Below are 26,900 nucleotides of genomic sequence, written 5' to 3'. Positions count from 1 at the left end.
TTATTTATAGAAATATTATATGCATACTAAGATATATGAACATCATTAAATGCATAAGACATGAATTTCATTACATGGCATCCGCAACAACAAAGAAGCTTGGCCAAGTATGTCACATAATTATGCAAAAACACTAGATAAATTATAATACATATTTTTACTTGTACATTTCTAAATATGATCACATTTTATTTTAGTAACATTTAAATCAGCACTATAATTGCCACAATTGACAAAGCAAATACAGTCACTTTACATCACTGAAATGTCATTTTATATCACTAAATAAAATTAAAATGAGCAAACAACACACAAGATAAATGCCACATGACACATTGTAATGCTTTTACAGTTTGCCTTCACAGCAGCATACAGACTGCCAAGCCTACGTTTCTTCACAGCCTGAATTGAACAGCTTTGTTGTATGGAAATCCCTCAACACTGGGTCCCATGATGAGTCTCGTGAGGATCTGTAGAGCGTCTGGAGTGAGAGATATTCGGTCTTTTACTTTAATATTATTTTGGAGACTGAGCCCAATTGCACATGGCACACTGTTGACAGGAATACACAGTGAGATCCGCAACAGTGTACATGTCTCTGGTTAGTTTTCGGAGAAATTTAAAATCATCATTTTGAACATATCCCATTAGCTGAGACTTTTGTAAGATCCAGACAATTTTGTACACCAGAGTACTCCAGCTTCAGTGTGTTCTTACTGACATTGTACTTTTCTGACATAATACATACAAGTTTGTCTGTGTTGACATCACTGAAAGTTTCAATGCTCAGTGGCTCATACAACTGGCATGCCTTAAGAACAGGAGGCTGTTTTCCTAGTCTTTCAGTCATGCACTTAGTCACAGTGTCTATATAATATAATACAATTTTCTACCTGTTTACTTTCATTTGCATGTGTCAGCGGAATGCTCTAATAAAATGCTTTACTACCATTCATAACACATTCAATGTCTGAGAATTCCTTCATTTTTTCACCATTTACATCTTTAAGTCCCTCGAGTGTCCCTAGAGTACTTTCAACCTCGGGAGCAAGTTGACTCAAGCTCAGGTCATCTGCTTAACGTTTCTTGGAGAGTGTGCCGATTGTCTGAGAAATGTCGCTGAGCATTGCTGTAAAGGCAGGAAATTTGTAATGCAGCATGTCCATTGGCAATACAGTCACCCACAGTATTATCGCCGTCATTGGATATAAGGTATATCACATTGGAGCCATAGCATCGGTGTACAGTGGTCACGGCATCCTCCATAGCAAGCCTGTGGATGTTAGTCGGATCCTTGAGTTTGAGTTTTTGTTCTTCCATCACCTTCAACATTTCTTCAAGCTTGAATGTTCGAATGCCTGAGCCACTCAAATGGATGTACAGATTCTTCAGAATCTGTTTGTATGTCTATACATATGGAAGTGCCTTTGATGCATCGGAGCAGGCGAGGGCAAGTCTGTGGGCTATACAGTGAACATGCGTCATATATGGCAAGTCCTACGGCAACCTCACACCTACACCGCTTGTACTTTCAAACAACCCTGATGCACCATCACTCCCAAGACCTACAAGATTCGCAGTTGATTGTCCCAGAGTTTTTATCTTATTTTGCACTTCTATTGTGATTGTCCCTGCAGTTCCAGCGCTGATTCCTATATTCCAGACAAGTTCAGATTTCACAGTCATATCCGATGGTCTAACATATCTGATGCATATCACTTGATTCTTATGAACAGACAAGTCAGTGTTTTCATCGATAATACTTCAATCGTATTTGGTGTCCTTAAGTTCACTTTTCATTTGTTCATCAATCACATGTAGGGGGCTATTCTGAATGCCATGTATAGTGTCTGAGTGAAAGTCTCGGTGTTTTACATCTTTTCCGCTCAAGCGTAGAAAGTCGAGTTGGTGGTTGACGTCAGTGTTGTGATCCATTTTCTTTACTGTGAAGAAAACTGTTCTGAACAGCAGGATATCTACCTCGGATGCTGGTGGTGCTAACTTATCTTTGCTTTCAGTGATGTCTTCGACATTGTAGATCTGGATTAGATCTGGAGTCGGAGGCGGTGTGCCTCCTCAGCGTCCTTGTGTTCCCTGCTCTGGTTGTGTTGTGTGCGTGTGGACTTCTGCATGTTGCCTGAAGACACAGGGAGAATACATGTATTTTTAAATAATAATATTAATAATAGTTACCAGTACCTGATTTACCTCTATCACACTAATATTTAAGATATATATATTCATGAATAACAAAAAATACTATTGACGCTAACCAATAATCAATAACAATACAAACGACATCTAATTTGCGTTTGCCAATCCCAGATTTTGTTAACACAAGTACCCTTTAATAACGATGTAATTGAATACTGGCCTATAATTTAATTAGAAGGCTTCATTTAGGTATGCTTTAGGTGTTCTTGGAAGTTTGTCATATTGACCCGCACATTCCGGTCCCCAGCCGGATTTTTGCAGAAAAACACGTTGTTTTTTTTCAAACTCCCGCGTGATGTTTCTCCAGCTTTTGAAAACCTGGGGGAAAATTCCGCGGGGTTTCAAAAATATAAGATTTAAGTTACTTTAGCTCAAAACAACATCTTATATCAAAGGAGCATTATGTTTCGACACCGGAAGTGAAATAACGCGAAACAAAAAAAAAACAGCTTTTCGGTACGGGTTTTTTTCTCCTGTGGTATAAAATTCCGAGGTTTAGCCAAAAAAAAAAAAAAAAAAAAAACCGCAATCAACTCAAGCTTTATGTTTTTGAGCTTATATACATAACTTTTTAGTAAATAACTATTTTGATGGACTATTTTAGAGTCATATCTTTTATTTGCAAGTTCCATAAATTTAACGCATAGTTTACGGGGAAAACCTAGCAAAAATCAAGTATGATATTAAACGAAAAATAGCACGATAAATGCACTTTAAAATTCAACTTTCCAGCGGTTGGATATTGTTTAGGATGTAAAGTTCTAGTTTCTAGTGTTAGAAAATCTACGTTTCTTCCCACAGAACAAATTGAAATGTTCTGTTAGCACATGAAACTATAAACCGCAACCAAGCTTAAACCTGCAAATGCCCAATGTATGTAAACCCAGTTAAAGCAAAACAAAACAATGTTAGCGGCTGCCGTCACATATTGACTTTAACTATCTTGGGGCTCTATTTCCAGTATGACTGTCATCGCCTGTCATAAGAAAAACTATACATCATAAGCTTATATAAAACAACTCACCAAATTTACGAAAGGGAGTTACAACCGCGTAGTAAACCATACCGTTACGTAAAAACAGCTGAAACAGTTGTCAAGTTGACAAGCATCATACAATTGCTAGACTTATAGAAATGTTAGCAATGTTTTGCTCTACCCGGTGTCGGGATGTTCTTGCAGGAATATACATGATTTGAGACTTATGCGGCATTCCTGACCTCAAGGAATTTATCGAACCGTTGAATAAGAAAATACAGTTTGTTATATTACTATATCATATTTATTATTTTCAGAATAAAGAATCTGCAACACCGGATACGTAAGTAAATGATTAAGTTTGGGTGTGTGTGTGGAGGGGGGGGGGGGGCTGCGCGAGTAGGGAGGATGGGGTGGTCGCGTATGGGAAAGCGTACACGCGTTTGTATGGGTGTGGGTGCGCGTTCATGTGAGTTAAAATGAATTGGGGTTCGCATGTGGAGGGATGTGCGTGTGTGCGCGCGTGTATGTAGGTGTTAGTGTCGGTGTGCGTTCGTGTGCGCTCGTTCGTGTATAAAAGCAGTTTTACTTTGTGTTTCGGCGCGAGTACGTTTTTCATACGTTTATCAATTTAAGGCTATTGTACGCAAATATTTAACGATCCTACCATCCAACTCGAACAGTATATGTGAAATCATTTATATAAAAAATATATAGTTTGATAGAAATAATATTTATTTCTATATTTGTTTTTAGTCCGAGCGAGCAGTTGGATATAAACAAACCCTCTGTCACAGCTGCTAATGAACAAGGTGTGTATGCCCTTATTAATATTTTATTAAAATGAAATTGCAATACAAACTTATCTTGTCGTCTTGTTCGAATAGTGCTAGTCTGGATTTGCCACGCTCAAGGGCTGAAATTAATTACAATGAATAATATAACAAGTTATGCTACTCTTAGGTCTGAGGGTTTTATGGTATTACGCAAGCAACTAGAAATGTCGAGTAGATTACATGTTCTTTTTAAGAAACCTATGCCGTTTTTACCCCGTCTGTTTTCATTGCCTTTGCACTGTATTCGGACACAACTCATCACCCGTTTTAGATAATCACAAAAAAACACTTGATGCACATGTAGCAAACAGCACTATGCATACTTTTGTACAGCCTTATACCCTCCCGATCGATCCTTTGTACTTAATCCGCCTTTGGAGTGAGGGAGTTATTTATTGTAAAGAAGAGTTACATACCTATCACACCGATCATATTATTACGCGTTCACTTTTCTATACAATTATTGAGAATGGTTCATGTTATTTTATGTAAAATAGGAGATATTTATATAAAAGTAACTCACGTAAGGCAAAGTGTTGATCGGAATTTGAAAGCATTTTTATAGAAATATGTCGTTTTACACACAATTATTAATAGTATTTACATTTGACAGTTTTCTGTTGATATACAAACTCATCGTGATGCTATACTTATTTTCATTTCAGGTGGACAGAGGAACGACACAAAGTAAGTACTGGAAGTAATTGTTCATGTCTTAATTAATATGAAATCAGGCACTGCCTTCAACGTGATTTGGTCGGGCAGAACTAAGTAATTTAGCCGCATTTGTATCTTTTTTTTTAAAAAAAATAATGCATTTGTTCGTTTTTACTGGTTACATGTAAATTAAAGTACACGCAGGCCAGCAGTCGTGCCAACATGTTCTGTCAACACGGTAATTCAAAAGGTTTGTAGGAACTTCAAGTATTAAACGTCAGCACGACTAAATGGTTCTTAGTGGTTGAATCTTATCACTATTTTAACCTTTGGTTACCCGCCACACATATATATATAATTAATTATAAGAGGAAAAGTCACACAAGGTGTCGAGAGTTCACATATCTTTAATGTCCAATCAATGTGTGCATGTTATAACAGTAATCAAACACTCAAATAGTCAATTACTCAAAATAGTCGTAGTCGAATAGTCAACACACTGAAACTATAAAACTTGATATATCTTACTGTTATTATATGATAACAGTTATTACACATCCTTATATTCAATATTCTCATAATAATGTATTTATGTGTCTAGTGGCCAGTTAACATAAACATGGATAAAACAATAAAACATGATTCAGATTACAATTCAAATCACACAATACAATACACTTAATTGTTCAGAACATATTAGGCTTTGTTTTAATTTTAACAATGTCACTGTATTTGAAACATAGTAAATTGCCCCCCCCCCAAGCAAAAGTTTAGCAGCCTACTGACATGATGACTGTAATAAACTATGATGTATTGATCTATTGATAGGGGAATACTCTCCAAGATAATTGACACATTTCTCTGCATTTGATACACATGCAATTATTGTCTCTTATTTCAATTGTTCATGATGATAACAGTACTGATGTCATTGATCCAAGATACATAATGCACTTTGGTATAGGGTAATGAAGTGATCGTCCCATATGCCAACTCTGGTATCCTGGAAGAAATGTTACTGGTGAATACAGTACTGAAGTGATCAAATCCTGATGCCACTCTGGTATCCTGGATAAAACGTTACTGGTGAATCCAACTTACTGAAGAGATCAATCCCAGATGCCACTCTGGTATCCTGGATAAAACCTTACTGGTGAATACGTCACAATAGTGGTGAATTCCGATCTGAAACAGATTAACACCTATTTTAAACTCAAAATATAATAAACAAGGGTCAGTTTGTTTACATTGACGCAGATGAGGAGACTATCACACTAACAAATGAAGTCACCGTTGTTAAAAATATGTAAATATGACCTAAGACCACAGTTATGCTAACTATATGTTTCATATAGACACTAACCAAGCTTACAATGTATCTCTTCAAAACAGTATTTTCATATAATAGTTTTGCAAAAACAGACTTCAAAACTCCTATAGTTCAATTTCAGGCTGTATGCAACACATACTGAAAGTTTGGCAATGATATATTAAACACTTTTAGAATGAGTATAAGCACCAGTGGTGTTTTCATAAAAAGCAGAAATAGCCATTTCTATCAATCGGTAAGCCGCAAACTTTTAAAGAGCCATTATTTCCTCAGGCATTGGATTAATCTGACCAAGTAAAGTTTATATATATATATATATATATATATATATATATAAGACAGCACCATAAAAATGGCCTGCCTACTCTATTAAGATTTTTTCAAAGCAAAATAAGATTTTTTTCCACTTTATCAGCTTAGTGTTTATATAAAAAATGACATAGAGCCAAACTGAAATGCTTCCAGGGACAAATGGCGCAGCAAAGGAAATGGTAAAAAAAACACCAAAACTAAAAGATTCATGACAACTGCTAATGTTTTCATGTATGAGATGGCTACATGATGTAGAAAATGCAGTGAGAGCATAATTATGCTAAGTTTAAAAAAAAATGCTTTAAGTATCTGTTTTGAAGGCTAGATTTGCCTAAAAATTAAGATTACAGCTCATAACCAGTGTCTATAAGTTGCTTATTTACCCCTGATTAGTATAAATCTCACTCTTTGGAATCATTTACACACAAACAAGTACTACAAAGTTAACTTACATCTTCATTCTGAAATATTAGATCCAGAGCTGCAACTCCTGGATCTAGATTGCAGGACCACTGCCATGGGCGAAAAGCCGCAGCAAACTGGAGCTTATTGGCACATCATATTCTGCAAGCAAGACACAAAATCAATGTTTGACATAAAATAAGACTACATGTGTATCTTCTTCTGCTGTAAAAGTATGAAAAATGCCTGTAAAAACTCATTTTAGACCTACAAAACCTTTTATGTAGGAATGATGCTCCAGTCAATTGTAAACACCACTCAGACCCGGGGAATAGCAAGGACTTTGACTTTCGGTCCAGCAAACCCAGGGTAAAATCCCCGCCCTGCAGGGAAGAAATGATGTTAAAATACCCACCAAATGCCCCCCGCACTGCTATATTTTGCACCAAGACAAAACCGCCGTATTCACCCGGCACTGCAGTGACACCTGAATGGCAAAAACATAGCCCTTTTCCCCGGCTATCCCCGGTTTACCACTGGACCTGGAGCGTCCAAGGTTACAACTGACTGGTGCATTGATGCGATAAATGTGCAGAAAATGTGTCCAAAAATATTATAACAAGAAATGTTAAATATATAGTCTTTTGGACGTTTTGCAATAACTTTTTTTATCAACTCAAAGGTTAATCTTTACTAATCGAGTACCCATATGCATTTTGAAAGCCTTTAAACCAGACTTTCTTTATAGAAATCTTTTTTACTTGCAGACAATATTCCTTTCTAAAAACTCCTTGCCAAGAACGGGTATGGAATTCTATCACTAGACCATGTTTTGATCAGCATTGGTTCTTGTTCTTGAAAATACCTCTGTGGCTTCAGCAACCAGGATGGCTATATCAAATAAACAATAAATTAGTGCTTTAATTTATTAAAGCTGCACTCTCACAGATTGAACGTTTTGATCAAATTTTATGAAACAATTGTACCGAGATTCGCTACAGAAAATAATATTTTTGGTGCCAATTTGGTGTACCCTTTAAGGCATTTTGAGTGTATTTAGTTTTTTTTTATTGCAAAAAGGGAAAAGGTACTTATCTCAATCCCCCTGCTCTTTTTTATTGCTTTTGTCATCAGAGTTGAGATGCAATTTTGTTCAAACTTAACTTCAAGTAAATGAATATATTCATGAATGATTGACAGTATGAATGAATGAAAATTAGCAATATTTCTTTAGATAGGGATCTCATTGTGTTGCTGTGATTGTTTAAGTAGATGTTTTTCATGTTCATAAGCTAAAAATCATATGCACACTAAATGAAACATAATTCTGCATCATGTGTAGTAAGTTGTGATATTTGTTAGCAATTATTGCAATGTTTGCTTGAAAGAGCGAACAAAATGTGCGATTAGATGCACAATACAGTCCAAAGACTAATGAAGGTCAGCAGTTTTATTAGAAAATGATATTATCTCAAAGCCGCAACAAAAACGGCCTGAAAGAAATTCAATTCGGAAAGAAACAGTTCATCAATGAGCTATTGAAATAAACACTGATCATGATGTCATAACAAGCGAATGTTAATATCAAAGAGTAAGAAACATACTGGTAATTTATTTCAGGGAAACCTTGACAAAAGTCTGGTTTATTTCCAAACTTAATGCCTCCAGTAATACATAACATGGCAATACCTGCATTGTTGAAAATCTGTCCACAGCAGTAATGTCAAAAACCAGGTGGCATGGATGAATTCTGAAATACTAAAAAAGTATGTAATTTGTGCTAATCTTACATATCCCATTTACAAGTGATTTACACTGAAATCTAAACTATAGTAACACAACTTCTTTATGACCAAACATATTGCTATTGAGCATTAGTACACTGTATGTACATGACTTTTTTATTTTGTATGTCATGTTTCTTTGCCCCAATTTATGGAAATATTCTATAACAGGTTAAAGCTTTTTAAGTCCGTTACGCTTAAGATTTATCGAGAAGCTGGGGTCTTATGCACCAGTCAATTGTAAACACGCCCCCCCCCAGGTCCGGGGGTATACAGGGGATAGACGGGGAAATAGGCCGTGTGTTTACCTTTCAGGTGGCCCTCAGTGCCGGGTGAATGCGGTGGTGTTGTCTTCGCTTTAAATATAACGGGTAATGGGCCTTACCTAGGGTCCCTGGGGTGCAGGGGCATTTGGCAGGGATTTTACCATCTGTTCGTCCCCACAGGGCGGGGATTTTAGCCAGGGTTGGCTGGACCAAATGTCAAAGTCCCCACTATTCCCCAGACCTGGGGGGGGAGGGTTACAATTGACTGGTGCATTATAGCATGCAGATTTGAGTGAATCGCAGTAAGTGTTTACAGTATTTATTGTCAACAACACGAACTTCTTTAGGCATCTCATTTAGACTTGTTAACTTATTTACAAGCAGGAATTTTGACACAATAGCAATTTATAACTCACTTGACCATGAAATTGAGTGTGAGCAAGCCAGTACAGTTTGACTTTCCATTTGGGTGAAGAATTACTAAACGGCGATGTAAATTGAAAAAAAAAAATGGAGTTGCACCTAATTTTTCTAAGGTGCAGGTCTAAGAATAGGCATGACGGTCTAAATATTGAGGTGCAGTTGTATATTAAAGATGTGCACCTCCATCTCAAATATAGAGGTGCAGTTGTATGTTAGAGGAGCACCTCCATTTTAAAGTTTTAAAATATATATAGAAAAGAACGTATGAATAAAGAATTGCACAGCTTGATAACATACAGGTGCACCTGTAAAGTAAGTGTATTTTAGTAACATTGATGATTCTCTCACAAAGCCATGTTGTTTCATTGTAAGGGTATGGCAACTCTCACTCAGTCAAGGAGGTTGTTTGGCAGGATGGTTCGCCTTCTCCACACCCTGGACTGACTATTTAGTTACAATATATTTCACACGATCTGTGGCCCTCAGCAAAACCATCAACCCGCATTTGCCGATTTGTCTTTCAATCACAATCTTGCACTCTTATGGTGTCAGCCTTCCTCTCAACATATTCAGTCAAAATCTCTAATCTCCCATAGTTTTGCTTGGCAAAACCATTCATCTTTACAGTCATAATAGCTCACAAAACCATGGTGTTGGACCGCAACCGTCCATTTATCTTTTCAGTCATAATCTTTCGCTCCGCCATGGTTATTTTTGGCAGGAGGGGAAACCCCTCCCGCACCCTCCCCTTCCAACTTCTTAACATAATAACATCTGTCACAAAAAAGTGGTGTTGCATTTCAGTTACCTGGTATTTGAACTGCAGTTGTGGCCAGTCAAGCTATCTGATTGGGGCGATTTGGTCCCTTGGGTGATCTCTTGGTCTGAGAATTATAAAAAATGTGTTTGTCACTGTGTACTCTATGATACATATAATAAACAAATAATCCACTTTTGTCGTATATTTTTACATATTAAATATTTTAATGTTACATACAATCTTTATCATTCACATGGCGTCGGACCGCAACCGTCCATTGATCTTTTCAGTCATAATCTTGCGCTCCGCCATGGTTTCCCTTTGCAGGAGGGGATACTCCTCCCGCACCCTCCCCGCCCAACTTCTTAATTTAAAAAAGTGGTGTTGCATGGCACAAGAGTTCACCTGTCACACAATTCCTGTGTGTCTTTTTAGTTTCAATCTCTCAAACAGCGTGTTGGTAATTGAAAGGTGTTCCCATCCTTTGATCTCAGTCAAAACATCCCACTCATCCGTTGTTGAGGTTCACAGACGGTACACCCCATCCATCTTTTCAGTGACAATATCTCGCTCAGCCATAGCGATTTCTGAACTGGTCAACCGCATGTCATAAGTTTATGAAATTGACATCTTCATTGTATGATTTATTGAAAAGTGGTTTTACATTTTTACAAAATAATCATACTGTACCTGGCTGACGTGACAAGCTCTGCTATGTGTACCGGTATAAGCCATGGTCGTAATTAAAACGGTAATACAACAGGAATTAATTTTTCGCAATTTCTATCCGATCAACAACTGTCAAACATCTAAATAGTATTGATATTGTAAAGCCTAAAATGACATCTTCTAACTGTCAAGTGTGACCTTCGTATAGAATGGTAAACAATGCGTATGAATATCTTTAATAAACAAGTGAAAACAAAGTACATATCTCAGACAATCTATAGAAATATGTTTTATTTGTGTTTTTGAGTTTACCAAAAATATTCATAGTAATTGCTTATAAGCATATTTTGAATTATTTTAATAACAAGTAGGGCGCTATTTCGCCGCATCTCATAGCTTAAATTTCATTCTTCCGTATCGTCACGCTCTGATGACGTTGGTGTCCGGCATGCACGCGCTCATTATAGTTTATGAACAGAAAAAAAATACTGGTTCCATCACCTTTACGTCTTTTTTTCAGGCTGATAGTATGTGCAACTTTTGAACGAAAGTAGTGCTTTGTGTGACCGTAATAGGGCTCTGCCGAGCTTCGCTCGGTTTAGAGCCCGTATTACTTTGTTCAATAGTTTGTCTTAGTTATGAATGTTTACAAATCTCAATAAACTGTTAACCATTTTATCAAAATAATAAAACGAGCTTTTAAGTGTTAACTATAGGCAATACTGATCAAGACAGGAAATACAACAGAGGTTCGACACCTGCTGCTGGTGCAACACACATATAAATAAAAATAGCAAAGAAAAAAAACTGTTCTGTTATATCGCAATGATGCAATGATTTAACTTGTTGTATAGGTAATGTGCATCCAACTAATAATTGTTTGTGTGTGAATAAAAAAAACAGTTCATCGTTTGATCTTATTTCAGATCGGAAAACATCAATCAACAGAACGGTGAGTGTGAACCTTATTACATTTAGTAAGTACAATATGGCTTTAATAGAAGTTAAAATGTTTTTCGCCTGTCCATGAACTGTGAATAGACAGCGATGAAAACGTTCTTATTGAATATGCTATACCAAATTGTTCATGAAAACCAAGGCGGACACTCAGTTTACATTTGCAATCCAATTTCAATTAGACATTGTCTCGTATGATTAAAAGTTCACTTGATAGCAATGGAGTTTTAAACAATTATTCCTTAGAACGTTTAATTATCCCTTCAAAATGTATTTTACTTGTCGTATGGATTCACCTATTTAACTTGTACTTTCTACATGTGTAAACTTGCACTTTATATATATGATAATATTTTATCACAGCATCGAAAATGAATGTAATAGCTCAGAAAAAAACACACACAAATAAACAATCAGCCTATCTGCCATATTTGAATATTCAGTGTACATTAAGTTTTTTTTTTTATTTTGTTAAAACATATATAACATACGAAAAAAAATTAGTTGTTGTCTGTGTCATACAATGACTTAAATGTCAACTGCAAACATAACACAGATTGACTACATTTTGTATCGAAAGTCGCCGCGTTTACGATTACGGTAACATTTGATTCGCTTGACTGCAAGAAGCGTCTTTCCACAGTTGCCTGTTATGGCGGATGTCTTTTAAAAACTTTTGACAGATTGACAGCTTCAGTATTTAAGAACATATTCAAATGAGATACATATAATAAGATTCAAAAATTGAACCGTCATGCTAAAATCGGTGTATATTCTTCGCCCAAATTCATTAACATTTTAACAGCATATCTTCCAACATTGTTTTTTTTTTTTACTTTCATACAGTAATATGAACCATTAAAAAAAGACTTCTGATATACCTGACTTACCTTAATATGTTTGTTTGAAAGTTTAGCGCATTTGCTTACTGATGCCTCGAATAAGTAAATTTCAGAAATTGCAATAATATCATTCCTAAAAATGAATATCATTGTTAATAAGCTTTGACCTCTTCAAAAATAGGTTAAATTGTTTTTTTGTTTTTTTTTCTCTCTTTAAAGGATGAATAAAAGAAGTAATATGCAATAGCTAGAACTCTTTTAATTGAATAATCAACAATTTTTGTTATAAATAATATGGCTGCTATATGACACGCCCAATGGGCCCTTTGAATAGCAGTAATATTCATAATACAGTACAGTCGCAAAACTTTCGTATGCATTACCATTTTCAATAACTGCTAACAAGTAATACAACTTTTCATACTGTATTACAATATGGACAATTTTCAAATCATTTATAAAAAGAAAAATAGCCAAACCGGTACATACTTGAAATGCTTTCACACTCATTCAATGTTGACTGTAAGAAAAAAGCGTCTTTATTTATATCCGTCTCTTGTTAACCATGACGATTTCAAGCCAATGAAACTCTATTGTTTATCCTTATGCACGCTTATTGGACACCGCCTTACACCGGATCGTTCAGCCATGTTCTGAAAACATCTTAAGTCACATGCTGACGATAATGGCCGGTGTAGTCAAATATATATACAAGTTTTAGGCGTTATGATATTTAAGACTGACCTGACTATGTATTTAGTTTTAAGGTAAAATGCATGCAAACATAGAGGCAATCATTTCCCGAATGTCTATACATACTTCAGCAGGCTTTAAAATTGATATTTCACAATAATGAGAGCAGCTTACATAATTTCGTTTTTGCATACTGAAAACAAGCATCAGGCAATCAAAAATGGCCAGATTGTAAGCTCTACGGTAAACAAGATTATGTCATTTCTTCGTCACGTATTATTATTGATGAATGTGTTAACTGTAATTATGCTCATTGAAATATTAAATACTGTTTTATAAAATTACTTAAAATGTTTTTTCCTCTAACCTCAGTTCCATCAACATTTAAGTATTGTGTTTCATTATTCCTCTTTTTTGAGATTTGAAGAAAAACAAATCTTTGGAGTAAAAGAGGCCAATGTATAAAGGTTTGTTCATAAAAAATAGAGCAAATAGTTGTCAAGCAACTATCAATTGTTAAGCAATATACATGCCATAATTGAAGATACCTATTTAGTTTTTCCCTCGTCTGTGTCGGGTAAAACATTACCCGTTCAATATATTTATATGAAATAACATTATCGGTTTAGGTTATTGATGATTGCTCATGTGTCTGAATTTATTGTCAGGCGCATGTTTATTATTTCAACTGTGCTAAAGCTTAAGGTAAAGTGTTGGTCCAAATTCGCAAGTATTTTTCATCATTTTGAATATCGTTAAAGCCTTGGTTAAATGTGCTTCTTGTGATCCCTATGATTTTTGCTATTATGGAAGGATGTACGTAGTTTGATTTACAATAAGACAATTGCATAGTATGTAACGTGAAATCTGTTATCTTTAAACAAATGTTATTGATAATTGATACTAAATTTTGCTTCATATACTACTTTAATATCTAATGTATACCGCCAAAAGTATTTGTATTGTAGAGCTGCCTAATATTCCTCCGGACCTAAATGGCTAGTAAGTAGTTTAACTTTTTGTCGATTTCTTAAATAAAACAGACGTTTTTTTGCGTTTTATTAGTAAGCATCGCGTATGAGATAAAACACATTTAAAAAAAGGGTTTTAATGGTATTGTTAACAAAACAAATAATTTTACTTTTTTTCAGTGCGAAATACAGCACTGTACAGAACGGTCAGTGTATTATTTTCTTTCAAATGATTTTAAACTTTTAAAATTATACTTTTTGTACGCACAATGTGTTGTACAAGGAAGTATAAATGATTACAGACCTACTTTCACTTCGCATATTTACAACCATTACGGTTTGACCGTGGTAATGTGACTATTGTTGAGAAGCATTTTTCGCTTCACTGCGACTTGTGTCTTTGTTTTTTTTGCCCGCTTATTGCCGGTGTCTTATGAAAAGTTCTTACCAATGGACGTGTGTTTCAATATTGAAACAAATTCAGAGTAGGCATATTCATAGCAAGTTCTTATCAGTTTGTACCGATATGTAATATACAGATTTTGTTAAATACAATATCAGTATCAACTAATTTTCTACATCAATCCGTTGAACCGTTTATAGTTTTGTTGAATTTATTTATTTTGAGGACATAATTGTTAAATACACTTCTCCGCCTTAGTGTGTGACAAAAATATTTGAAGGGAAATAAGTGTTTGGAACCAAATTAACAACAATCAACCTTTGCCTTAACATTCCGTTCGCATTTAAAACCAAATTCTAACAGAATGTTGACCAAATTATCAGACAAAATGATTCAGTATCATCGAACGACATTTGGTGTTTTATAATTATCGTGAGATAACTGAAATTTTAACCATCTGCATTGCGAAATAAATTACATTGTCTAATACTTTATCGCATGGACATTTACAGAATAACGTGTATGTCAAACTATCATTTCTGAAAGTAAACTTTCGTTAGCTACCATATCAACTGTAAACACGTGTGATTGTTTCGGCTTCACGTATTTTTTAAGCATTCATATAAATATATATTTCAGATATGAAGAACTTAATTCAGATTGGCAAACATTTGACTTACATTATAATAAAGTAGTTTCAGGTTACGATATATCTGTAAACAAATGTTGCTCTACTTATTTAGCGGCTTCCAATACTGCTCAAATAACGTTTGTCATTTCTGGAGATTTTAAAATTCTATAAAATGATAAGTGTTAATCAAGGTCTGAAATACCGAATATTATTATTCTATTTTTTCACTATTACCCATGTTACGTCATTTTGATAAAAAACATTCTGATACTATAATTTAAGTTAATATTGAAGCTTATATCCTCTTTTAATTCATGGATTATGCTTTTCAAGACTGGACTTTGCCGATTTTGACATGCATTCCTTAAAAAAAAAACAATGTTTAGACAAATGAATTAAGCAGATTGCACTGTTCATAATAAGGAAGCTTAAATTGTCGTGTCGAGGTAGATCCAGGGTCCCCCCTCCGCCCGGAGAATTTTTTTTGCAAGAAGCGATTTCTTGCACTCTGTAGTATTTTTAGATTTAAATGATTAAAAATGTTACATATTAATATACCATTTCAACATTTTAGTGTTTGGAGTAAACCTTCGTAGCTTAGTGGATACAATGCTGGAATACAATTTTAGCGACACAAGTTTGAACCCGGTCTTCGACACAATTTGATTTTTAATTTAGTGTTTATTTACAATTATGATATCAACGAGTAAGACATTTTATCAAATAATTATTGTGAGACCTCGTTACAGAAAAACACTTTTTTGGTGCCAATCTGGTGTGTAGTCCCTTTAATATAGTTGAATATGAACTTAAGCCAATTTAAAATAAAAGTTACTGTCCTCTTCGCTGGTTTCAAAATACCTTTCATATAATTGTTATCAGATGTTTATACAAGATTAAATTGTGAACTGAAACTATTTATTTTTATTAAGAACTAACAAAAAATGGTTGAAATCAGAGAAAAAATACATTAAATTAGCATGATTTTGCAGAAAAAAATATACATATTAAGATTTTTTTTTTTCTCAGTCGAATGAACAAATATTATTATTATCATTATTGAAAGCAAGAACAACATTTGGACATAATAGGAAAAACCTATTCATACCTTTACTCTGATGCAAGTTTTAAAGCAAACTCTGAACTTCAAACCTTGTGTTTATGTTAAAGCAAAATCTTTATGAGTATTTATGATTGAGCCTACTATCTATATAGTTCTACCATACAGAACAAATCAGAGGTTTAAAGGGACTGTGTCACAGATTTGCACAAACAATTATTTTTTTATGTAACGAATCTCAGGACGATTATCTAATAGAATGTGTTACGCTTTGATGTAATAATTGTAAAAAAGTACCAAAATGTAAAAAAAAAATGTATGGGAGACCGGGTTCGAACTCACGTCGCCTAAACTGTAGTCCAGCGTCTTCCTTACTGAGCTATCAAGGCTAACACTAAACAGGTGACATTATTAAGCTATAAAACTATCTCGGTAATACCACGTGATAATACTGACTTGCCAATCACGCATAAGGGATATATTCTACCTGGTAGACATACCCAGTAATCTTTTTTAATGGAAAAATACGAAATAACTGCTAAACTTAAATAAATTGTAAACTATGTGGTACTTCAATTAGTAAGTTTCAATGCATTGTACACATTGATGCAAAGTTTATGTCATTTTTCGAAAATTTCTTTTTCGCTATTTCATCATCTTTGAGACAGTCCCTTTAAAGCACAACAATTGTACATAATATAACTGCGATAACAACCAAACCACTTCAAGTCAGAGCCTACCGAGAATATGTTCATCAATCGATGAACTGTTCATAAACGCTCAGATGTTGTTGATTTTTTTATAAACTGTTTATCAACAATTCATAAAAAACTGTTTCACTTAAAAGGCCAGTTTGGATAATTCAAGGGCAATAACCCATTATTGCATCGGTCGATTTGGCTGGTAATCAACCTTTGCTGAGTCATTTGCATCAAGTTTAGTAAAGATTCATGAACAATGTATGAACAGTTAGTGTTATTCTCAACAGGGTAGTGAATCATGTGAAATTGTGTTTGAATATCTATGAGTCTTGTCCCTATTCCTTTAATTAGTCTTTAGCCGATTATGAACAATCATATTGTCTTTGGCAACATGTAATTCATATAAACTAGTGAATTAACCGAATACAACCGTAAAATATCAACACTTTCTTAGTTTTTGAAAAATCTCCCTACTAGCCAGCGCACATTAAATACCGCTAGATAAGATACTGTAAATAACCAATACATAAACTTACGGGCGATTATTTTCATTAGAGGCTTTCTTAATCCTATGCATGGCTATTCATTTAAACTGGTAAATTGAGTGATTTAGCTAAAAAAAGTGGTTTTGTAACCAAACAGATTGTATTCACAGGTAAAATTTACCAATGCTCAATCAAAATGCCTTTACTGAAAAGTGTTAATTTGGCCAAACAAATTGCTTTTACTGGAAATGGTTCGAGCACTCATCAAAATGCTTTATATGAAAGTGTTATGGCGCCGTAACAATCTAGCTGTATTTTCACAGCATTTTGTTTGTCAAAAAGGTTTTACAATGATCTAAGACATCGATATTGAGAATGGAGTCTCGGCAGATGTTTGAGCGCTTAAACAAACTGTCACAACAAGCAAATTGCTGCACATAATTTTGTATGAGCGCTCGAAAAATTTTGCCTATTCAGGTCCATTATATGATTTAGTTTGTCTATGGGTTTTAATGTTCGAACGGTGGAATAAATAAAATTTCCAAATTACTAAGAAAATAAATTTGAAGTTGATTCTTAAAGTGATTTTTTGACATTGATTTGTTGAATTTACCGCTGATAAAATATACTAGAAAAACACATCCCATTTTATTTTATATTCATGTTGTAGTTGTCATTCATTCGAACACGCTTTACGAATCATTAGTTGGAAAAATATATCGAATGTATTTGTGGACTATTCGTTGGTTTTAAATCATTTGTGTAAATGAATGAGTAGATCGTTATTGTTTTAATCGAGAATGGAGTGGTTGAAATGTTTGGTATAATCCGTAAAAATGAATAACGTCAACAAGTTCACAAAATCACAAGTAAATTTGATAAAATTGTTTTTAATTAATCTCTTAAATTGTAGGCAAATACGTATGGATATGGAATTTCAAGAAAGAAGACGTAGACATCGTAAAACAATTGAAGAACGAAAAGATTTCAGGTATGTTGTACACTTTAAATTAGTACATACGAAATGGAATAGAGCTATGCAGGAATACAACATGTATTCACTCTCTGTTCTTAACTGCCAGTTAAGACGCATGTCCTATATCGAAATAACCGTTTCTTTTAAACATCAAAATCCTTTTTAAATTCCTAATCTAGATTTTGATAAACATAGATATAAAACCAATATAAAAAGTAATTTCTACCACAGAACTTGCATAAATTTAAATTCTTACATTATCAAATGGTCTTTCTTATGGATGACAAAGCGCTTAAGCAAGGCAGCCAGCAACATAGTGTACCTGCTATTTGAAATGTGTTGATCAAATCTATTTGTACATAGGCGACACAGATTATTATGTTTAGAACTTCAATAAATGTGAAATAATAAAAAAATAACAACGGAAGCACAGTAGTATGATGCTAGTTATTTACGTAAGTAAACTGGAATTTAGTATGAAAGAAATTATTTATTTCAGTCCAACAATATTTTGAAGAATAAATTATACGAGTACTTAAAGCTGTATCTCACAGATATACCATTTGTACAACATTTGATTTTTATTTTGCAACATGGAAAGGGATATCTTTTGCGTAAATATCTGAAAACCAATGATATAAGATTACTGACAAAATATCAGATCTTAGATTTTCATATTTTCGTTCGAAAATAATGTTAGTAACGGTTTAAGAAAAATGCACAAAACATATTTCTTTTTACTTAAATTTAAAAATATGCTATCTTATTTTTGTCAGCAGTCTTATATAACTGGTTTAAATCGATTTTTACAACACTTGGCTAGTTCCACGACAAAAAATGTCAAAACGTTCAATCTGTGAAACTGCAGCTTTAATAACACAATAAGAACAGTTTCAATCATGAATACAGCAAATAATAACTTATACAGGCGAAAACATTATTTCAAATTGCATTACTTAAGAGCTTCTTTAAAATAGTCCGTAGATATTGATATTAAGCGGTTGAACATAGAACAATGAAGCTTCGGCAGTTAGCTGCTATTGACCAGTTGATTACTCATATTGTATATTATGTCAGTAGATGTAGAGTCACGGTCACTATCTTAAAAACTATCCACAAACATATGTAAAATAGTTTGACCGAGGATGATTAAAATAAGTGATTGATTACTTTCCGCAAGTAGATCACCGTTTTGTTTGCGAACTCAGTACTCATTTAAACAAAATGCATTACTTCATTTACAAAGGTTCAACATTAAGCTGTAATGCCTATTGGTTTTAATATACGTTGTAGAAAATAGTTTCGTGACATATTTTCCACTCGGTCGAACGTTTCCATGATGTTGTCGGAGTCTCACGTTTCACTTTTGAGTGTTATGGGTGACCATTCAGCTTTCCAAACGGATATCAGCAAAAGATGCTAGTTTGTGCCTAAACGGGGTAATTGAACATTGTTTAAACGCATAAAGGGTTGAACTGTGCTTCTATCGATATGCACAAGGTATCGTCAGGTTTTTTGTAACTACGCCGCGCTCAATGTGAGTTGACGTGAATGACAATGAGACAATGTATGACAATGACAATGGCCTATAACTCAATGACAGAATTTCAATGGTAAGGGTATGGTAACTATGCCGTTGGTTGCCAACACTGCTGAATAGCAGCAACAAGATATCAACAAGTTACACTTATTTGAATGTTTTTTATAAAAATGTCAAACCGTTTAAAACGAACGTTTACACTGGAACCCAAAATATGTCGCCTAATTTAACTACAGTTTTAGGTACAATATTCATTTGAAAAAAAAATAATCATAAAACCTTAGGAAGTAAGGTTTCGAAATGTAGTTAAGTAAATCTTACACTTTTTGAATTAACACCTGAAGTATATGTTGAATTGTTGATGCTTATTTTTTTATTGAAGCATAGAAAACTATTAAGTAAAACACATGAGAAAGCGTATACTCTACAATATGTAAATTTACATTAAGGTACAGTTGGTGGAACACAGAAATAGAGTATGTGTTTATCCTTGCTTTTGAAATGAAAACAAACTGCAAGTTACGGAAAAGACTATTTATTAGACACTGTTAGTTAATTTGGAAGCGCATACACACAATTATCATTGCTTAACATTCAAAATGCTAATGAACTGCTCAAACTTGCATGATATATAGAAACAATCTGAAATATAATACATTGTACTGTGTAAATATGTGTATATATAAATGTAGATGATCAAATATTTGAAGCTGTTATCAAGAAATGCCTTTTCCTTTGTTCTAAATTGTGTGCTATTTTATCAGTTATCAAGCATACTCCAATTTGTAACAGTCTTTAATTTTGACTCGCGAGCAAATTGAGTGCCTTGCAACAATTGTAGTTGATCATATCAAACTTCCGCGGGAAATTTCGACTCAAAAGTTGAAAATCGACTGTGGACACTGATATATCACATCAATAAACACACATCAACATAAATGGAATTGTTTTTATACATAATAAAATGGAACAAAACCGGGACTGTAAAAAGGTTCGACATGACAAGGAAATGGACAAAACGAGTTTTGACACTGTTGTTATCTGCATTTTTACAAAACTAATTGTTTTTTTATATTGATTTTAATTTAAACATTTGTTTCAAAACTTAGTCACGACAGTTAATTGTATGTAGATATAAAGATGTGATTTGAATTATAGTATTCTTGCATAACAATGCACGAATTAGGACGGGCATTGAATTTCATTAATGTTGGCGTAACAATTTTTTCATAAGACGTAGAAAGAAGCAGATTATAACCAGCAATTTGCATTTGCTAATATTTACACCTCGACTTCCATTCGTAAAATAAACTGTCTTTCGGCAATTGCGTTAATCAATCGATGAACGCAACATTTTCGGATATGTTTGGATCGCAATTCATCGCATAACAATATAAATGAAAAATATTGATCTTGTTTTTGTTTGTATTGTGTCAGCAGGTCCCGTCAAATGTAAATCAGCATTTTAGAAAGTGCTTAGTTATTATATTTTAAACGTATTGTTGCCAAGGTGTTTCAATTTTACGGTTAAAAGTAATTTGAAGTGATTGATCTTTTCCCGCGTTATTGTAATGTCATTTTTTTTATTTTTTTTCCGTCGGGTACTCCTATTTACAGAATGGGTAAAAAAGGATTACTGAAAGGTAATCCGAAATGAAACCAAATATCTTTTTAACGTTTCTTAAATGAAATAATGAACTATTGGTGTAAATATGAGGAATGAATTGTTGGGTTGATGTCATTATCGCAGATATGAACGCAATTGGGCTGGTCAAAGTACGCGTGGAGTCCTTCGGACTCCACACACTTAGACCAGCCCAGCGTTCATACCCCGATAATGACATCGACCCCGCAATTCATTTCTTAAATAGCAATAATTTACACGTGTTATGAACCCATACTAACTGAGAGTATATTTATGCAGATAATTGTACATGGGAATGGGAATATTATCATTCTGGCCAAAAGTGACATTTTGAGTTATTGTAACCTTTGTAATGCCAAAGATTTAAAAAAAAAATCCGAGTTTAAATTCAAATAACATCAAAGATGTAGTGCCTTTCATAACACAGGTGTAGAACTCAATTGACTTACTTAGTTTAAACGTCAAAAGTTGGGGGTCACGTTTGTAACATATTAACGTCGTATTTTTGACGTCGTTTTTCTTAATTTTGATCGCGTCATTCATTATTTATTGATATGAAAACTTTAAATGTTAAGCAAATAATTGTTTCATAAAACCCGTATTGCAAGAACTTTTGTTGCTATTTTTACGATTATTAATAGTTAACTGTCCCCCGTAATATAACTGAAATACTGTTGAACCACAAACAAACAAACAAACAAAAAACATGATATTTCAACTGCATTTTTTTTGTATTTCAATTTGCGTAAATTGCAAACTTAATCTTAATCATACATGTATGAATTCTGACAGAGAGGATGATATTTTAAATATCTATAATCCAATTGTATCGACAACTTTATATATCTACATGTATAATAATTTATATAGAGCTACTTTTATTGTTACTCGCATTTTTGTGCCAATTCTATTGAACACTTTAATTAGTTTGAACATTCTTCAGCCCAAGCAAGTAAATTATTATGGATTGTTTCAGGTATTATAATGTCTTTTTAGCTTTAACATCTTGTAGAAAACACATTACTGAGTTTGAACTGATAAGTGCAGTTTTCTTTGGAATCAATTTAAAGCTGGCCGGTCCACTTTTAGCATAGTAATGACTGCGTATTACCCCAGCGTCCTTTGGGAAAATATTGTTATAGTTATCACGTTCACGGTGCTGTAATTTGCACAGTTGAGTTGTAGCTTTAAGTAGATAATAGTCTTAGTCGTTTTCATCAGTGTACACTACAACTAAATCTCCCTTTTTACCTATTCTGCCACCAAATATGGAATTACAATCACAGAATCGTTCTCAAACACAGATCGGGTTTGTTCTAAACGGATGTTTCTTGGCGAAGACACTTCCTTGTTCTGACATTCTTCAAATGAACTATTTGCACAATTTCCAAATGTGTAACAAGAAAGGCTCCGTTGTGTTAGTATACCATCCTTGCTTGGGATGTTTCAACAAACCGGAATATCCGTCGTGCCGATGTTAATAGGTTGCTTGTGACCTCAAGATTATCGCATGCATATTGATACACATCCTTGGCCGTGTTGATAACGACGTTTCCGCGTAGTATCGCCAAATCAATCTGCCTCTTTATATATCCACCGGCGGCGTCCTGGGGACCTAAACTACATATGATATAGCCCTGATCTACTATTCAATTTGACATGTACTATAACGTATTTTAATATACATGTTAATTACTGATAATATACTATATCAAATTAATATCGATGGAAGTGATCATTATAAGAACGCCTAATTCATCAAATTTGCATTCGTAATATGTTCACGTGTTTCGGGTGTTATCGAATCTTTAACATGGGAATGATTCGGGACTTTTGTTTCATCGAAATACGAATAATGTTTGTGAAGTTGTTTGTGCGCACGTGCATTCAATACTGTTATATATTGTACAGTCACGTGTTGCAAAATTTATATTTAAAAAATATACATTTACCCTTAGCGTGTGACGTAATTTCGAATGACTTGACGATACCCAAAATCTCCGCAACTGTAGTCAACATCCCCCATACAGTGCCGAGATTTGTATTATGCCTGACAACCATCTGTAAACTCGTGCATTGTATCAACCGGATACGATATTGACGTAAGGTATTGGTGAATCATCTCCTGGATCCTGCAATTATTAAAATTAATTTTAATAGTTCACACTGGAAAAACTATATCAATACGGAAAACCATGTATAAAAGCCCGCCAATAGATACATGTACAAACGATTGAAAGTATATGGGTTTTTTTCTAGAGTAGGTTGATATATAGCTCTAATAAACTAGTATCTGGTGAATATCATTAGTGCTTGAAATGCATCGGTATTAAACATAATGCAATAAAACATACTCGTGGTTTTGTTTGCTGAATACTATAAACTGCTCTGTTACTATATTTGGACTTTCCTCAGTGCTGTCAACCCCATCAATTCCCAGTAAAGCAAAGCGGTACAAGATGCTGACGTGTATAGTTACTTCCGTTCGTTGGAAATAAGATGATTGCAGCTCGTCGTTCCCGGCAATTCTAAAACAACAACATGGTTCAATAATGTATATTTTGGAAATATCAGAAATTGTTTTTATATATTATTTCCAACAACACCTTGATAATATCGTGTGCATGACTTAGTAACTCGTGCGCATGACTTATAATCTCGTGCGCACGACTTGGAAAAAAAAAACCATACACATGTCATCTCTGTGCCATCGTGGATTTGCATTGTATTGTTCGCTCAACCATTTACCTGGATTGAAGTGTCAGTTACAATTTAATATTAAACACTTTTACGTTATCGTGCTAATCATTTAACAGCAATATAATTCAAAGTATTAGTACTCACTTGCCTATAATTCTCAGAGAAGTCATGAACGAGCGCACAATCATTCTGGTGAAGATTTGTTGTAAGGTGTTTAAGCTGGTCCCTCTGCCATGTAGCCCTAAACTGATGTGAAGGAAATGACGCAAGAAGTTGCATGAAATATAAACACATCTCTTTCACATTTGTCATCTTTTTTATCAGCATCAGTTTTTTTACGGACTTGACTTCCTTTACTGGAGACAGTTACGTATTCAAATTGTTCCAATTCAGTCGTTTCATCGCCTGTCTCTTGTTCTAACATTTAAAATTATCTACACCGCACTTTTGACATTCTCTCTTTAAACAAAAAATATTCTGGTGGTCTTCCGGCTAACTTCTCACACAAAGTAGCCGACACAGCTTCGTTTACATTATGGTAAATTTGATAATGTGATGTCAATGAAGGGCCGTTTCTGACTTGTAATATTTTCTTTCGATGCTTCATACAGCAATCGAAGACGGCTTTCAGCTCAACATTGTATCTGCAGAGACAGGTGTTTCGATCCCCGGATCTCACTGGGTGAACATAAAACGGCTTGAGACGCTCAAACGATCTTTGCGACATCTTTATATGTGGGTGTGTTGTTCAATCTCACAATATACATCAGTTTGGCTACTTCCAAGGACAAGTATCATGTAGCTGACAAACACGCGCGGGGCAAGACGCTCGCGCTTTACGTCTTTTTCCTGTTTGTCTAGATATGCCACTTCTTAACCAAAACATATAGGCGTTTTTTGTGATCATCGGGTATATATTTTTTTCTATTTTTCTTTATTTTGAAATTCCAGCAAGACGTTTCACTCGTTAATTTACGCGTTCTTGTTTTGTTTCCGGTAGTAGTATTACTCCTCTTCACCCCAAGCCTTTTTGCCAAATTGTTCTTTTGTCTATTTTGTTTTATGTGTTCTCCACTGACTGCCGAAAAAAATAATTGTATTGTAAGGACTGAGTCTTTAGATCTTTGTGTTTTTGTTGAATGCACCATTGACTTGACATCTTTAAGAATACTGTCTGTAACACGGCCATTTTCAAGTTCCTCTGATGATCGTACTTTGTTCAAACTTTGCAGTGTAGCTACCGATGGTGACTTCGTACTTTCTAAATATGTTTTTAAAATTGACACTCTGCGCACTGGGGTTTGTGGCATTGATGATTTTAGCTTTCTGATTGCTCTTTCATTGTTCTTTCTGATTCTGTTTTGAAACGGCTGGCCTTGTGTTAGTGCTACCTCTTCTTTATTGTTTTGTTTATCACGTCATTTCTTTGTATACTCCCTTTGACGTGTTTTACTTTGTTCGGCTTTTTGTACTGTAAGTCTCTGGTTTCTTTTTCTGATAGCATCTTTACTTTGCGACTTTTGGTTGTTTTGGCCTTTGCTAGATTTATAATACTTTTCATTTTTTTTTCCTTTTTGTAGCCTTTAACCACCGATAGTATTCAAATGTACCTTTAGATGGCGGTCCTATATAATTGAAAAAAAAATACGTTGCGTCTAAAAAGCAAAAGAGGGACAAATTTAAGACATTATACCCACCATGACAATTTAAATACAGTAAGTACAATCTGGAGAGCAGCCGAGATGTGCCAATTATGCTCTAGACGTATGTCAAAACTACAATAAAATTTGAATTATTTTAAAGCATCTTTAAGCTTTTTACATTTATAATTTTACACTGATGATACTTTTGAAGTTTTTTTGAAAAAGTGGGACATTTTTAAGACAGTAAAATGTCCATAATATAACCGCTTTAAAGACATCGGCAAGTGTTCAAATTTATACAATATAATTAACAATCTAGACGTATGTCAAATTTAAAATATTTAACGATTTCATAATAAGATAAAATAACTATTGCATTTTGAAAAAAAATCGTGCCGTAAAAATAGCACATTTTAAGAAATCTTACAAAGCGTACCTTTTTGTGTGACTGCATCCATCTTGTTTTTTTGTTGTTCAATTCACGTGAAATTAACGTGACGTCTTTATTGACGTCATTTACGTCATTACAATATGTATCCCGCCATTTTCGCTAACACTTTACATTTTATGCGACTTTTTATATCTTGCATAAGACCGCCTTGTTACATCTTACAGCGTCATTTTGGGACTTTTTATCTATTAAACTGTTTATTAATATTCGTGTTTTTCTCAAATAATTTATAAGAAAAATATAACGAAATAAAGGCCAGTTTATTTCCGTTACAATAGTATATACCACATGATTCTCATTATAAAGACAGTGTTGACGCTCGGGGAACTCTAACGTGACCCCCAACTTTCGACGTTACGTCCAAAATGTCATTTTCATTTATTTTCTGCGATTTCCCATAAAAATGTTATTCATTAAGATGTTTTTTTTCGTTATAGACATTTCTATGATACCAACCAATTCAAGAAACAAAATCTGAAGTTTCAAGCCAAATTTAAAAAACAAAAACCTTTGCCTCGTGATAAACTGGGAAACGGTGTATTTTTAACTGCGTTGTTTGTGATAATATGGACA

The 26,900-nt window shown here is 34.2% G+C and overlaps 1 protein-coding gene across 1 annotated transcript in view; it reads left to right on the top strand.

Moving 5' to 3' along the window:
* LOC128224416 (uncharacterized) overlaps positions 1–26,900 on the top strand; it is a 66,089-nt gene that overhangs the window by 15,213 nt on the left and 23,976 nt on the right. Inside the window, exons 6-7 of the mRNA XM_052934252.1 lie at positions 3,508–3,533; positions 3,947–4,002. Of these exons, the coding sequence (XP_052790212.1) occupies positions 3,508–3,533; positions 3,947–4,002 (82 nt within the window). The remainder of the gene's footprint in view (positions 1–3,507; positions 3,534–3,946; positions 4,003–26,900) is intronic.

The sequence above is a fragment of the Mya arenaria genome, chromosome 17 (genome assembly GCF_026914265.1).
Source record: "Mya arenaria isolate MELC-2E11 chromosome 17, ASM2691426v1".
NCBI lineage: Eukaryota > Metazoa > Mollusca > Bivalvia > Myida > Myidae > Mya > Mya arenaria.
The sequence above is the reverse complement of the archived record's forward strand: the minus strand, read 5'-3'. Positions and strand labels throughout refer to the sequence as shown.